Source organism: Chiloscyllium punctatum, chromosome 11 (assembly GCF_047496795.1).
Source record: "Chiloscyllium punctatum isolate Juve2018m chromosome 11, sChiPun1.3, whole genome shotgun sequence".
In the NCBI taxonomy this organism is placed as follows: domain Eukaryota; kingdom Metazoa; phylum Chordata; class Chondrichthyes; order Orectolobiformes; family Hemiscylliidae; genus Chiloscyllium; species Chiloscyllium punctatum.
Window position 1 is genome coordinate 116,487,989 of NC_092749.1, and position 15,435 is coordinate 116,503,423.

The 15,435-nt window shown below is 43.2% G+C and overlaps 1 protein-coding gene across 12 annotated transcripts in view; it reads left to right on the plus strand.

Moving 5' to 3' along the window:
* LOC140483389 (utrophin-like) overlaps window positions 1-15,435 on the plus strand; it is a 737,248-nt gene that overhangs the window by 153,283 nt on the left and 568,530 nt on the right. For all 12 annotated transcript variants that reach the window (XM_072581625.1, XM_072581633.1, XM_072581634.1 and 9 more), the window contains 2 exons: window positions 10,327-10,419; window positions 11,063-11,235. In XM_072581625.1, coding sequence (XP_072437726.1) covers window positions 10,327-10,419; window positions 11,063-11,235 — 266 coding nt within the window. The remainder of the gene's footprint in view (window positions 1-10,326; window positions 10,420-11,062; window positions 11,236-15,435) is intronic.

A 15,435-nucleotide genomic window follows, 5' to 3' on the forward strand; every position in this document is an offset into this window, starting at 1 on the left:
CCTCATCTTCCGCCTCGGAACACTTCAACCCCAGGGCATCAATGTGGACTTCAACAGCTTCCTCATTTCCCCTTCCCCCACCTCATCCTAGTTTCAAACTTGCAGCTCAGTTACTGTCTCCTTGACTTGTCCGACCTGCCTATCTCCTTTTCCACCTATCCACTCCACCCTCTCCTCCTTGACCTATCACCTTCATCTCCTCCCCCACTCACCCATTGTACTCTATGCTACTCTCTCCCCACCCCCACCCTCCTCTAGCTTATCTCTCCATGCTTCAGGCTCACTGCCTTTATTCCTGATGAAGGGCTTTTGCCCGAAACGTTGATTTTGCTGCTCGTTGGATGCTGCCTGAACTGCTGTGCTCTTCCAGCACCACTAATCCGGTCTCTGTGTAAAGAACCTACCTCGGACATCTTCCCAAAACTTTCCTCCAATCATCTTAAAATTATGCTCCCTTGTGATAGCCATTTCCACCCTGGGAAAAAGTCTCTGGCTGTCCACTCTATCTATACCTCTCATCATGTTGTGGAGCTCTATCAAGTTACCTCTCATCCTTCTTTGCTCTAATGAGAAAAGGCTAGTTCCCTCAACCTTTCTTCAGAAGATTTGCCCTCCAGTCCAGGAAGCATCCTGGTAAATCTCCTTTGCACCCTCTGTAAAGCTTCCTTATCCTTCCTATAATGAGGCGACAAGAACTGAACGCAATATTCCAAGTGTGGTTGAGCCAGTGCTTTATAGAGCTGCAGCACAATTTTTCACGGCTCTTAAACTCAATGCCTTTGCCAATGAAAGTCAACACACCATACGCCTTCTTAACAACTCTATCAAATTGGGTGGCAACTTTGAAGGATCTATGGACCTGGACCCCAAAATCTCTCTGTTTCTCCACACTTCCAAGACTCCTGCATTTAACCCTGTAATCTGTGTTCAAATTCAGCCTTCCAAAACGAATCACTTCACACTTTTTCAGGTTGAACTCTATCTGCCACTTCTCAGCTCAGCTCTACATCCTGTCAATGCCCCGTTGCAACCTGCAACAGTCCTCCACACTATCCACAGCTCCACCAACCTTAATGTCATCGGGAAACTTACTAACCCACCCTTCCACTTCCTCATCCAAGTCATTGGTAAAAATCACGAAGAGCAGAAGTCTTAGAACAGATCCCTGTGGTACATCACTGGTCAGTGAGCTCCAGGCTGAATACTTTCCATTTGCTACCACCCTGTGTCTTCTATGGGCCAGCCAATTCTGTATCCAGACAGCCAAATTTCCCTGTATCCCATGCCTCCTTACTTTCTGAATGAGCCTACCATGGGGAACCATATCAATTGCCTTGCTACAGTCCACGTGCATCACATCCACTGCTCTACCTTCATCAACGTGTTTTGTCATATCCTCAAAGAATTCAATAAGGTATGTGAGGCATGACCTGCCCTTCTCAAAGCCATCCTGACTATCTCTAATCAACTATGCTTTTCCAAATAATCATAAATCCTGTATCTCAAAATCCTCTCCAGTAATGTGCCCATTATGGTACGATTGACTGGTCTGTAATTGCCAGGATTATCCCTATTCCCTTTCTTGAACAAAAGAATAACATTTGCCACTCCAGTCGTCTGGTACTATTCCAATGGACAGTGAGGACGCCAAGATCATCGCCAAAGCCGTAGTCAGTCTTCTCCCTCGCTTCCCGTAGTAACCTTGGGTATATTCCGTCTGGCCCAGGGGTCTTATCTATCCTGATGCTTTTCAAAATTTTCAGCACATCCTCCTCAACATCAACTTGTTCAAACATATCAACCTGTTTCTCGCTGTCCTCACAAATGACAAGGTCCCTCTCTTTGTGCCATCCTTAAATGCAGGTGAGGTGCCGGAGGGCTGGAAGGTTGCTCATGTTGTCCCCCTGTGCAAGAAGGGGAGTAGGGATATTCTGGGTAATTTCAGACCAGTGAGACTGATGTCAGTGGTGGGAAGGTTGCTGGAGAAGGTACTGAGGGATAGGATCAAGGATAGGATCAATTTATATTTAGACTAGAATGGGCTTTTCGGTGATAGGCAACATGATTTTGTGCGGGGGAGATCGTGCCTTACCAATTTAGTAGAGTTCTTAGAGGGAAGTGACCACATTGATAGATGAAGTAAGGGCTGTTGATGTCATTTACATGGACTTTGATAAGGTTCCCCATGGTAAACATAATAGAGAAAGTGAAGTCATGTGGTGTGCAGAGTGTTCTAGCTAGGTGGATAAAGAATTGGTTGAGCAACAGGAGACAGAGAGTAGTAGTTGAAGTGAGTTTCTCGAAATGGAGAAAGCTGACCAGTGGTGTTCCATAGGGGTCAGTGCTGGGCCCACTGTTGTTTGTGATATACATAAATGATCTGGAAGAGGGCACTGTTGGTATGATCAGTAAGTTTGCAGATGACACGAAGATTGGCGGAGTAGCAGAAACCATAGGGGACTGTCAAAGAATATAGATAGGATATAGATAGACTGGAGAGTTGGGCGGAAAAGTGGCAGATGAAGTTCAATCCAGACAAATGTGAGGTGATGCATTTAGGCAAGTCTAATTCTAGAGTGAATTGTACAATGAATGGAAGAGCCTTGGGAAAAGTTGATGGGCAGAGAGATCTGGAAGTTCAGGTCCATTGTACCCTGAAGGTTGCTGCACAAGGTGGATAGAGTGGTCAGGAAAGCATATAGTTTGCTTGTCTTCATTGGACGGGGTGTTGAGTATAAGAGCTGGGAAGTCATGTTAACATTGTGCAAGACATTGGTTCGGCCGCATTTAGAATACAGTGTACAGTTCAGGTCGCCATGTTACCAAAAGGATGTGGACGCTTTGGAGAGGGTGCAAAGAAAGTTTACGAGGATGTTGCCTGGTATGGAAGGTGCTAACTATGAAGAGAGGTTGAGTAGGTTAGGTTTGTTTTCATTAGAAAAAAGGAGATTGGGGGGGGACCTGATTGAGGTTTACAAAATCATGGAGAGTATCGACAGGGTGGATAAAGACAAGCTTTTTCCCAGGGTGAAGGATTCAATAACGAGAGGTCACTCTTTCAAGGTGAGAGGTGACAAGTTTAAGGGGGATACACGCGGCAAGTACATCACACAGAGGGTGGTGGGCGCCTGGAACACGTTGCTATCAGAGGTGGTAGAGGCAGGCAGACACGATAGATTCATTTAAGGTGCACCTGGACAGATGTATGTGTAGGTGGGGAGCAGAGGGATATGGATGCTTAGGAACTGGGCAACAGGTTTAGACAGTGGATTTGGATTGGCTCAGGCTTGGAGGGTTGAAGGGCCTGTTCCTGGGCTGTAAATTTTCTTTGTTCTCACTAGTGAACACTGATGCAAAGTATTTATTCAGGACCTCCCCTACCTCCTTTGACTCCAGGCACAAGTTCCCTCAACTATCCTTGATTGGCCCTACCCGCATTCTAGCTATCCTCTTATTCCTCACATAAGTGCAGAACGTTATGTGATTTTCTTTAATCTATCTGCCAAGGCTTTTTCATGCTCCCGTCTGGTTCTCTAAAGTCCATTCTTCAGTTCCTTCCTGGCTACCTTGTAACCCTCTAGAGCCCCGTCTGGTCTTTGCCTCCTCAGCCTTAAGTAAGCTTCCTTTTTCCTCTTGACTAGATGTTCTCATCTCTTGTTATCCAAAGTTCTTTCACCCTACCATCCCTCCCTTGCCTCAGTGGACAAACCTATCCAGCACTATCAGCAAGTGCTCCCAACACAGCCTCCGCATTTCTTTTGTGTATTTCCTTAAGGGTATCTGTTCCCAATTTGTGCTCCACAGTTCCTGCCTAATAGCATTGTAAGTCCCCTTCCCCCAATTAATTATTTCCCATAGCGTCTGCTCCAATCCCTCACCTTGACTATTGAGAAGGTCAGGGAGTTGTGATCACCGTCACCGAAATGCTCTCCCACCGAGAAATCTGACACCTGACCTGGTTCGTTGCCAAGCACCAAATCCAAAAAGGCCTCCCCTGTAGTTGGCCAATCTATATATTGAGTCAGGAATGCTTTCTGGACACCTGACAAAATCTGCTCCATCCAAACTAGTTGCACTAAGGAGGTTCCAATCAATATTAGGCAAGTTGAAGTCACCCATGACAATAAACTGTTAAGCTGCATCTTTCCAAAATCTGTTCCTCCATGTCTCTGTTGCTATTGGGGGTCTGCAGAAAACTCCCAATGAAGTGACTGTCCTTCACTGTTTCTGACTTCCACCCATACTGACTCAGTTAGACAAATCCTCCTTGATGACCTCCCTTTCTGCAGCTGTTATGCTATCTCTGATTAGCAATGCCACTCCCCCACCTCTTTTACCTCCCTCCCTATTCCATCTGAAACCCTGGAACATCCAACAACCATTCCTGCCCCTGTAATATCCAAGTGTCTGTAATGGCCACGACATTGTAGCTCCAAGTACCGATCCATGCTCTAAGTTCATCGCCCTTACACCTGACACTTCTTGCATTAAAATAGACACACTTCAATTCATCACCCTGACTGCAACTTTGCCCTATCAACTTCCTCGCAGACTCTCTGCATACTGTGTCTGCCTGTTAACCAGCTATCCCATCCTCTGATGTGTAGCTCCAGTTTCCACCCCCCCGCCAAACTAGTTTAGACCCACCCGAAGAGCTCAAGCAAACTTTTCGCCCAGGATATTGGTGCCCCTCCAGTTCAGGTGCAACCTGTCCTCTGTGTACAGGACCCACCTTCTCCTGAAAATATCCTAATGATTCACATATCTGAAGCCCTCCTTCCTTCACCAGCTCTGTAGCCATATGTGCATCTGCACTCGCTATCTCTTCCTAGCCTCACTAGCCCTGGTAGCAGTCCTGAGAGTACTACTCTGCTCGTCCTGCCTTTTAGTTTCCAAACTAATTCCATTTTCAGGTCCTTTTCCTAGATGTGTCATTGATATCAATGTGTACCACAACTTCTGGCTGCTCGACCTCCCCCTGAAGAATCCTGTGGATTCGATCAGAAACATCCCTGACCCTGGCAGCTGGGAGCAACATATCAACCAGGAGTCTCATTCACGACCACAGAATCTCCTGTCTGTTCCTCTAATCAGTGAATCCCCTATCACTAACACTCTCCAATTCTCCCATCTTCCCTTCTGAGCCACAGAGCCATTTTAATTTAAATAAATTCCATTTCAAATAGCTCTTGTATGATGTAATATAGTTCATGCTGTTCTTTTGTTTAACAAATTTGTACATTATTTCTTTGAAAAGTACACCTGTTGCCTCTTGTGATTATGTTCAGTTATATGGTGGTTTGCCTAGGTTCATTTGACTGAATGGTTGATTTACGGTGCAGTGTGATGCCAATGGCATACTTCCATAGCAGCTGACGTTATCATGAAAGTCCCACTTTCTCAACCTTGCCCCTTGAACGAGGCGTAGTGACCCTCAGATAAACCACCACCAGCTAACTTTCTCTCTCTCTAATGACCTATGGTCCTCTGGGACTTTGTTCAATTAATGACTTTAAGCTCAGCAAAAAACAAAAATTAAAACTTCTGTTTTATCAAGACAGATCTCACTCTGGGATCAGTATTATCATAAGTTGGGATCATAAGTGAAAAAGTGAACCGTTATTGTTTGTATTTGATATCAAATTGCACATTTTTCATTTGTATCTGAGTTTGTTAATTGATAGAACCAAATTCAGGGTAATTCAGGGATAGCAGTATTAGACATCAGGATATTTTAAAATTGCCTAATGAAAAGAAAATTTAAACGTGGATTATAATTACAGTATTTCAGAAGCAAAATAACCATCATGTGAAGATTTTAAAAGTGTAATCTGATTTGAACATGAAACCAGTGGTTAAGGAATGTGCATTCACTTGCAATTTTATAATTTACAAAGTCATTTGATAATAGGCAAAAGACATATTTAACAATAGAATGCTTGTAAATTTCCATTCTTAGTTATCTGGCTTGTACTCTATCAACATCTCTAACTCGCATTTGAAAGATTTTGATGTTGTTTTGGGTGGGATTATATTATAGATTATAGAACACTCTGAACCCAAGTGGTGAGTGAGTTAGTGACTAAAGGGAGAGTCTGGTTGAGGAGGCTGTCGTCCATGAGAGGAGTTGTGCAAATGGAAGGCGAAGTGATGAGTGGGTGGTCAGGGAGGATGATTGAGGGTTCGCGATGAGATGGAGTCCTGGAGGTGAATTAGAATAATGTGGTCAGGCAGGGATGTGGGATTTTCGTGATGTCCGATTAGTGGGTGATTTGCTAAAGCAAATGGGACAAAGGGACTGTAGGTTCTGGGTGGGAATGGGATGTCTGGCATGTGAAAAGGGGCAATGAGGGTGTTGGGGAGAATGAGGGTCCTGGAGGGGAGTAGGGGTCCAAGGGAGAGTCAGGGTGATGAATTAGTAAAAGTGAGGACCCAGGGCAAGGCTCTGTTCCGCCTCAAAGTAATGCTGTAGCCTGGTTAAAGGGCCTGGAGAACGGGCTGAGGAAAGGAGGAGGAGAAGGATGGAAAGTGAAGAGAAAGGGTCACGGGCAGAGGAGTAAAGAATAGACAAAGGGTAAAGAGTGTCAAGTCCGGTGGTGAAGCTCTATGGGGAAGGGGGTTGGCTGTTGAAAACTAGGAATGAGGGGGTGTTAGTGGAGGCTATGAGGATTGGAGGGGTAGTGATGGCAGGAATGTCTGAGTAGACAGGGTTTGGTGGGACGGGGAACCTTTTAAGAAATAATAATTAGATGTGCATAACTAACTATTTATTTTAAAAAAACTGAGGACGAGAGCAGTTTGCTGCTCTTGAAGTCTTCATCTCTGCAGCTGGTGGCTGCCACCTTTAGTGGACATGAAACCTAAAGGATACTGAGAGGTCTGAATAGTATGAGACACTTGGACCTAGGAGCACAGCCTCAAAGCGAAGGGATGACCCTTCAGAACTGAGATGAAGACAAATTTCTTCAGCCAGACGATGGTGAATCTATGGGACTCATTGCAGCAGTGGGCCTTCTAAGCCAAGTCATTTAGTGTATTTAAGACAGAGACAGCTAGGTCCTTGATAGTTAAGGGAATCAAATGTTATGGAGAGAATGAGCTTGTGAAACATATTAGCCATGATCGAATGGTGGAGCAAACTCAGTGGTCCAAATGGTCTAATTCTGCTCTGATACTTTATGGTCTTATCTTGACTAATGTGGTTGGAAATTCCTGTCCAGTTTTTCTTTGTTGGGCGAAAGCTGTGGTCAGTATGAAAACATATTTTCTGACCAAAGGGATTTTCTTTTCCTTGACAGTCTGTTTTTAACAAGCCCAGACTCTTATCAAAATTTGCATTTATTGCTGAAGGCTTATTTTCGCGCACAGGCAGCTTTTATGCAGGCTTTTCCAGAATGAGAAGCTTTTGCCTCCATTACCACCAAATTGAGTTGCAAATTCCTGGCACCCATTTAGTCAGCAATGAATTCCAGATGCCCAACCTGTTCTGGATAAAAACATTTTCTATCTAATTCATGCCATCTAATCGACCAAGATTGAATGGTAGATCAGACTTGATGGGCTGAATGTCCTAGTTCTGCCCCTGTACGTTATGAACTTATGAACTATCTCCCCGAAATCTAATTGTTTTCTCCTCTAGAGGAAACCAGCCTTCCCTGTCTACTTACCTGGGCCTCTTTTAATTTTACACATCTCACATAAATCACGCCTTAGCCTCCCTGTTCTAAGATAAACAACCTTGCCATCCATTTGTTTGCAAAGCTAGGATTTTTCAAGTATTGTAGTAAACCACCTTTGCACCACTTCCAGAGCAGTTTTGTCCTCCTTGTAATGTGACGAGGCTATACACAGTTCTGGGGATCGGTTAGCTCTGTTGACCAGATGGCTGATTTGTGATGCAACAACAGGGGTTCAGTTCCTGTACCTGGCTGAGGTTACTATGAAGGTTTCACCTTCTCAGCTTTGACTGAGGTGTGCTGACCCTCCGGTTAAACCACCACCAGTCATCTGCCTTTGATCAGGTGGGCCATTGGGCCGAGGAGTTGTAGATGGAGCTTAATTTAGGTAAACATAGGGTACTGCATTTTGGGCAGGCAATTCAGGGCAGGACTTATTCACTTAATGGTAAGGTCCTGGGGAGTGTTGCTGAACAAAGAGACCTTGGAGTGCAGGTTCATAGTTCCTTGAAAGTGGACTCACAGGTAGATAGGATAATGAAGAAGGCATTTGATATGCTTGCCTTTATTGGTCAGAGTATTGAGTACAAGAGTTAGGAAGTCATGTGGTTGTATAGGGCATTGGTTAGGCCATTTTTGGAATGTTGCGTGCAAGTCTGGTCTCCCTGCTATAGGAAGGACTTTTGAAATTTGAGACTGTTCAGAAAAGATTTACAAGGATGCTTCCAGAGTTGGAATGTTTGAGCCAAAACGAGAGGCTGAATAGGTTGGGACTATTTTCCCTGCAGTGTTGGGGGTTCAGTGGTGACCTTGTAGAGATTTATCAAATCATGATGAGCATGGATAAGAGAAATAGACAAGGTATTTTCCCCAGGGTGGGGGAGTCTAAAACTAGAGGGCATAGGTTTAACATGAGAGGGGAAAGATATAAGAGGGACCCAATAGGCAACCTTTTCTATGTAGAGGGTGGTGCGTGGATGGAATGAGTTGCCAGAGGAAGTGGTAGAGGCTGGTATAATTACAATATTTCAAAGGTATCTGGATGGGTATATGAATAGGAAGGGTTTAGAGGGATAGGGGCCAAATGGAACTAGATTTAGGATATCTGGTCGGCATGGATGAGTTGGACGAAGGCTCTGTTTTTGTGCTGTACGTCTCTGACTCTATAATCATGGCCATGACCAGTGAATTACACGCAGTCTCGTGTGTGATGACTTTAACTTGGCTGGCAATTTGGTTAATGTTGACTCTCAAAATTTGCTGAGGGACTTTGTGAAGGTGGTTACACTAAAGGACAAGGACTGGTAAGTAACTGCTTTTTGATGTTTTAAGGTGGTTAACACCTGATACCTTGTATTCTTAATCTTGCTGTCAGATACCATTGGTTGCTTGATTATTGCGGGAGAGACAAAAATAAAACTGAAGTCCAAAAGAGACAGACAGGAGGCTAGAAGGACACAGCAAGCCAGGCAGCATCAGGAGGTGGAGAAGTCAAAGTTTTGGGTGTAACCCTTCAGGACTAGGGGTGAGCATAGGGGAAGCTACAGATAAAGGGGGTGGCGGGGACAGGGTAGTGAAGTGGGGATAGATGAAGACAGGGTAAAAACAATGACTGCAGATGCTGAAAACCAAATACTGGATTAGTGGTGCTGGAAGAGCACAGCAGTTCAGGCAGCATCCAACGAGCAGCGAAATTGACGTTTCGGGCAAAAGCCCTTCATCAGGAAATGAAGACAGGTTGACGGTACGGCCTGGTTGGCGGCAAGGAGGAGTGGAATGGAGGGTGAGGGGCTGGGAAGGGAGTTGGGGGATGGGAAAGGAGTTTATTTGAATTTGGAGAACTCAACGTGGAGTCCTCCAAGCTGTAGGCTGCCCAGGTGGAAGATGAGATGTTATTCCTCCAATTTGTGGTCTGCTTCATTGTGGCAGTGGAGGTAGCTAAGGATGGTCATGTTGGAAAGGGAGTGGGAAGGGGAATTAAAATGGACGGTGACTGGGAGGTCTGGCCGGCCCCTTTGGACCCGGCTGCGACGCTTGGCAAACTGTTCCCTAAGTTTACGCTCGTGTTCCCCGATGTAAAGACCACATCAAGCACCTGATGCAGTATACTAAGATTAATGGGGGAACTTTGAATGGATTGAATATTGTAGAATTATATATAGTTCCATTCCTGATTTTATTAATGAGAAAAACTTTTATGAAACTCCTAAATGTAGCTGAGTGATGTGTGATTCATTGTGAAGCTTCTGTACTGATATTATAGAGTGGAGTTAATTGATCCCTAATACCACCTCCATGTTCTTTGCTTTATGTATGACTCTCTTCACTGAAGGGATTTCCCATTGACCTCCTTTGCTAGGACTCCCAAGTCTCTTTCTCATCATTTCAGTTCATTCTTAAAAACTTTGTCTTGATTGTGTTGTGAATGGAATTGCATGTTTTGTTTGTTCATTTCATACCACAATACTTACATGAGTAAACAATACTTACATGCAATGAAGTAGCTTTCCTTTGAAATGAACTGTGAATGGATACAGTGTTTTTGCCCTTTGAGGTTGACTTTTGAAATAGATGTAGAACTTGGTTAATCTTAAAAGACTTCAGTTTCTGTTGTGATGTAAAACTCATACTACTTTCTTTTTTTCCCCAGGTTGAACTGGTGAATATTGGTGGAACTGATATTGTGGATGGAAACCATAAACTGACACTTGGACTTATTTGGAGTATAATTCTACACTGGCAGGTGAGTAAGCATTTAATGGTTTGGCTTATTATGGGTGCTTGCCTATCTACTGAAAGGTTCTGCTGCAGTTTCTACTGCCAAACAGATTTTAACAAATATCTCCTACTTATGAATGACATGGTCACTATCTCATGCAGTCCAAATAAACTTGACTGAGTCATCCTGACTTAATGGGTAGTTGATAGAATGAATAAGATGTTCCTTAAAAGAACTAAATGTTTACTTAAAGACTGAGCAATCATTTTGTTATTACCTTCCAGAGTTTCTGGGTGGCACTGTGACACAGTGGTTAGCACTGCTGCCTCATAGCGCCAGAGACCCGGGTTCAATTCCCGCCTCAGGCAACTGTCCCCGTGTCTGCGTGGGTTTCCTCCGGGTGCTGTAGTTTCCTCCCACAGTCCAAAAATGTTCAGGTTAGGTGAATTGGCCATGCTAAATTGCCCGTAGTGTTAGATGAAGAGGTAAATGTAGGGGAATGGGTCTGGGTGGGTTGCTCTTCGGAGGGTCGGTGTGGACTTGTTGGGCCGAAGGGCCTGTTTCCACACTGTAAGTAATCTAATCTAATCAGATATTGGTATAGTTTAACTTCAGTCTTGATTATGAGTTATTTTAACTTGACTAATCATGTATCATTTTCATACAGGTCAAGGATATAATGAAAACTATTATGTCAGATCTGCATCAGACAAACAGTGAGAAGATTCTGCTGAGTTGGGTCCGTCAGTCAACCCGACCTTACAAACAAGTAAATGTTCTGAATTTTACAACCAGCTGGGCTGATGGGCTTGCTTTCAATGCCATCCTTCATAGGCACAGGTAGGTATTGATCAATAATTAAGTAAATATCTGTGTTTTAAGATAGGAAAATGGTATTTGCATTGGACAATTTTCGAAATGTAACACAAAATGATTGTTGGTTGAAATGTTAACCTTGATATCCATTACTTTATTTCGATTATCACTTGACAACATCATCTGAAGGATGTCTATTCTTTTTCATATTGCTGCCACACTCAGCTGTAGGTCAATTCCTTCAATAAAATATGAGACTGCTTATCTGACATCCTAGTATTTAATGAGCAGAAATTTCCTCCAGTTAAATTGGTAAGACTGAAACCATTGGCAGGGACTTTCTGCTGTTCAATTGCTGCAGCACCAGATGGGAGTTGGAAGGTTATGATGGGCAAGTCCTTACGTCTGGAACCCTCTGAAAGTATCCCTTAAGTTGAAAAATTCAGAGGGTTCCACTGTATTTAAGTAAGTTATTATTTAGGAAAAGTGAGGGGATTAAATAATTCATATCATATGAGCGCATATTCAACTGACCATTCCCATAATTACCATGCATGCCCTCAACTACACCTCCCCCAGGCGTCTTACGACCTGACACCCTGTTGTAACTGTCTATAATGTTGAACCTTTTAAATCATTGAGTACAACAATTGACTGCTGTGAGAAAGGGGTCGTGCCTGTCTTTCCCTAACTATTGTGTCCTACTCGGAGCTATCAGATTTAAAGTATGGTTGTGCATTTCTGGACAAACCCCGGTCATGATCATAATTTATCAGAAAGGCAGAGGTCTTTTTTAACTATTTTTATTAAAAACTTTTAAAGATCTTTTACAAAAGCAACTATATATATATATATATATATATATATATATAAATAGTAATGTACAAACGGATAGAGATAGCACAACAGTATCATATCACAGAGGTCTTCCTTAATTTCAGCATCTTATATCCCTCAATTAGATCTTATTTTATTCTTCTAAACTCCAGAGAGTGTAGGCCTAAACTGCAAAATTTCTCTTCATAAGACAAATCCCTTACCTCTGGAATCAAACTAGTGAACCTTCTCTGAACTGCCTCTCATACAATGATATGCTCCCTCAAGAAAGGGGACAGGAATTGTATGCAGTACTCCAGGTGTGGTCTCCCTAATGCCTTTTTCAGTTGCAGCAACACCTCCCGAAGTTTATAACCTATTCCTTTACCAAGAAATGCTGAAATTGCATTTATCTTCCTTTTTACCAGCTGTACCTGCATACCAGTTTTCTGAGATTCATACCTGAGGACACACAGATCCCTCTGCACTAAAACACTCTGATGTTTCTCTCCCATTAGATAAAACGTTGCCTTTCATTTCCTCTGATCAAAATGGATAACTTTATACCTGTCCATGTTAAACTTAACTGCTGAATTTTGATGCGTTTACCTAACCTATCCATATCTATTGAAAAATGTCTTATTTGTTGAAACTTACTTTCTCTCTTATTTTAGTGTCATCTGCATATATAACTGTAGTACTTTCTTTCCCTGCATCCAAATTAGTAATATAGATTATACTTAGTTGGGGTCTGAGGGTTGAACTCTGTGGCATCCCACTAGTTACATCTTGTCAATTAGAAAAAAGACCTATTTTTACCACTGATATAAGCTGAGCCTGTACCAACTCCTTTTGTAAGATAACTTATTAATTCCTGAACTCTTTTTGTTGGGTGGTAGTATCCCAATAATTACCTGGTTGAGATTATTCAATTCAAGGAAAGGGGATTGGGATGTAAGGCAGAAATTCGGGGAGCCAGGGTGGAAGCTTAGACCTAGAGCAAAAGAGTTGTTATCTCTGTGCCACATGCTAGCGAGGCGAGGAATAGGGACACAGCAGTTGAACACGTGGATACAGAAATGGTACAGGAGGGAGGGATTCTGATATCTGGATAATTGGGGCTCATTCTGGGGTAGGTACGACCTTGAAAAATGGGGTGGTCTACACCTGAACCAGAGGGGTACCAATATTCTGGGGGGGGAGGTTTGCTAAAGCTCTTTGGGAGGATTTAAACTAATTCAGCAGGGGGATGGGAACTGTAATTGTAGCTCAGGGTACAGGAGGTTGAGAGTAGTGAAGTCAGAAATAAGGTTTCAAGGTCATAGGAGTGTACCGGCAGGCAGGAAGCTGGTTTGAAGTGTGCCTACTTCAATGCCAGGAACATCGGGAATAAGGTGGGTGAACTTGCAGCATGGGTTGATACCTGGGACTTTGTGGCCATTTCGGAGACATAGGTAGAGCAGGCACACGAATGGTTATTGCAGGTTCCGGGATTTAGATATTTCAGTAAGAACAGGAAAGAGGTAAAAGAGGAGGAGGTGTGGCATTATTAGTCAAGGACAGTATTACAGTGGCAGAAAGGACGTTTGATGAGGACTTGTCTACTAAGGTAGTATGGGCTGAGATTAGAAACAGTTTAAGGAGAGGTCACCCTATTGGGTATTTTCTATAGGCCTCCAAAAAGTTCCAGAGATGTAGAGGAAAGGATTGCAAAGATGATCCTGGATAGGAGCGAAAGTAACAGGGTAGTTGTTATAGGGGACTTGAACTTGGCTAATATTGACTGGAAATGCTATAGCTCAAGTACCTTAGATGGGACAGTTTTTGTCCCATGTGTGCAGGAGGGTTTCCTGACACAATATGTAGATAGGCCAACAAGGGGTTAGGCCACATTGGACTTGGTACTGAATAATGAACAGTGCCAGGTGTTAAATTGGAGGTAGGCGAGCACTTTGGTGATAATGACTACGATTCGGTTAAGTTTCCTTAGCAATGGAATGGGATACATCTATACCGCAGGGCAAGAGTTATAGCTGGGGGAAAGGCAATTATGATGTGATTAGGCAAGATTTAAGATGCATAGGATGGGAAAGAAAATTGCAGGGGATGGGCACAATTAAAATGTGGACCTTGTTCAAGGAACAGCTACTGCGTGCCCTTGATAAGTATGTACCTGTCAGGCAGGGAGGAAGTGGTTGAGTGAGGGAGCTGTGGTTTGCTTAAGAAGTTGAAGCTTTTGTCAAGAGAAAGGAGGCTTATGTAAAGATGAGACATGAATGCTCAGTTAGGGTGCTTGAGAGTTACCAGCTAGCCAAGAACGACCCAAAGAGAAAGCTAAGGAGAGACAGGAGGGGACATGAGAAGTGTTTGGCAGGTAGAATCAAGGCAAACCCTAAAACTTTCTATAGATATGTCAGGAATAAAAGAATGACTAGAGTAAGATTAGGGCCAATCAAGGACAGTAGTGGGAAGTTGTGTGTGGAATCCGAGGAGATAGGAGAGGTGCTAAATGAATATTTTTCATCAGTCTTCACACTGGAAAAAGACAATGTTGTCGAGGAGAATACTGAGATACAGGCTACGAGACTAGACTGGATTGAGGTTTGTAAGAATGAGGTGTTAGCAATTCTGGAAAGTGTTGAAATAGAAAAGTCCTCTGGGTTGGATGAGATTTATCCTAGGATTTTCTGGGAAGCCAGGAAGGAGATTGCAGAGCCTTTGACTTTGATCTTTTATGTTGTCATTGTCTACAGGAATAGTATCAGAAGACTGGAGGACAGCAAATGCTACTTTTGGTTGTGGGTAAAATGTTGGAAAGGATTATGAGAAAGAGGACTTCGAATCATCTAGAAAGGAATAATTTAATTAGGGATAATCAACGTGATTTTGTGAAGGGTAGGTCATGCTCCACAAACATTATTGAGTTCTTTGAGAAGTTGACCAGGCAGGTGGATGAGGATAAAGTAGTTGATGTGTATATAGATTTCAGTAAGGCATTTGATAAGGTTCCCCATAGTAGGCTGTTGCAGAAAATGCGGAGGCGTGGATTGAGGGTGATTTATTGGTTTGAATAAGAAGTTGGCTAGCTGAAAGAAGACAGAGGGTGGTGGGATTGATGTCCATCCTGGAGTTCAGTTACTAGTGTTGTACAGCAAGGATTCTGTTTTGGGGCCACTGCTGTTTGTCATTTTTATAATAGATCTGGATGAGGGCATAGAAGAATGGGTTAGTAAATTTGCAGATGACATGAATGTCAGTGGTGTTGTGGACAGTGCGGAAGGATGTTGTAGGTTACAGAGGGATATAGATAAGCTGCAGAGCTGGGCTGAGAGGTGGCAAATGGAGTTGAATGCGAATAAGTGTGAGGTGATTCACTTTGGAAGGAGTAACAAGAATAGAGAGTACTGG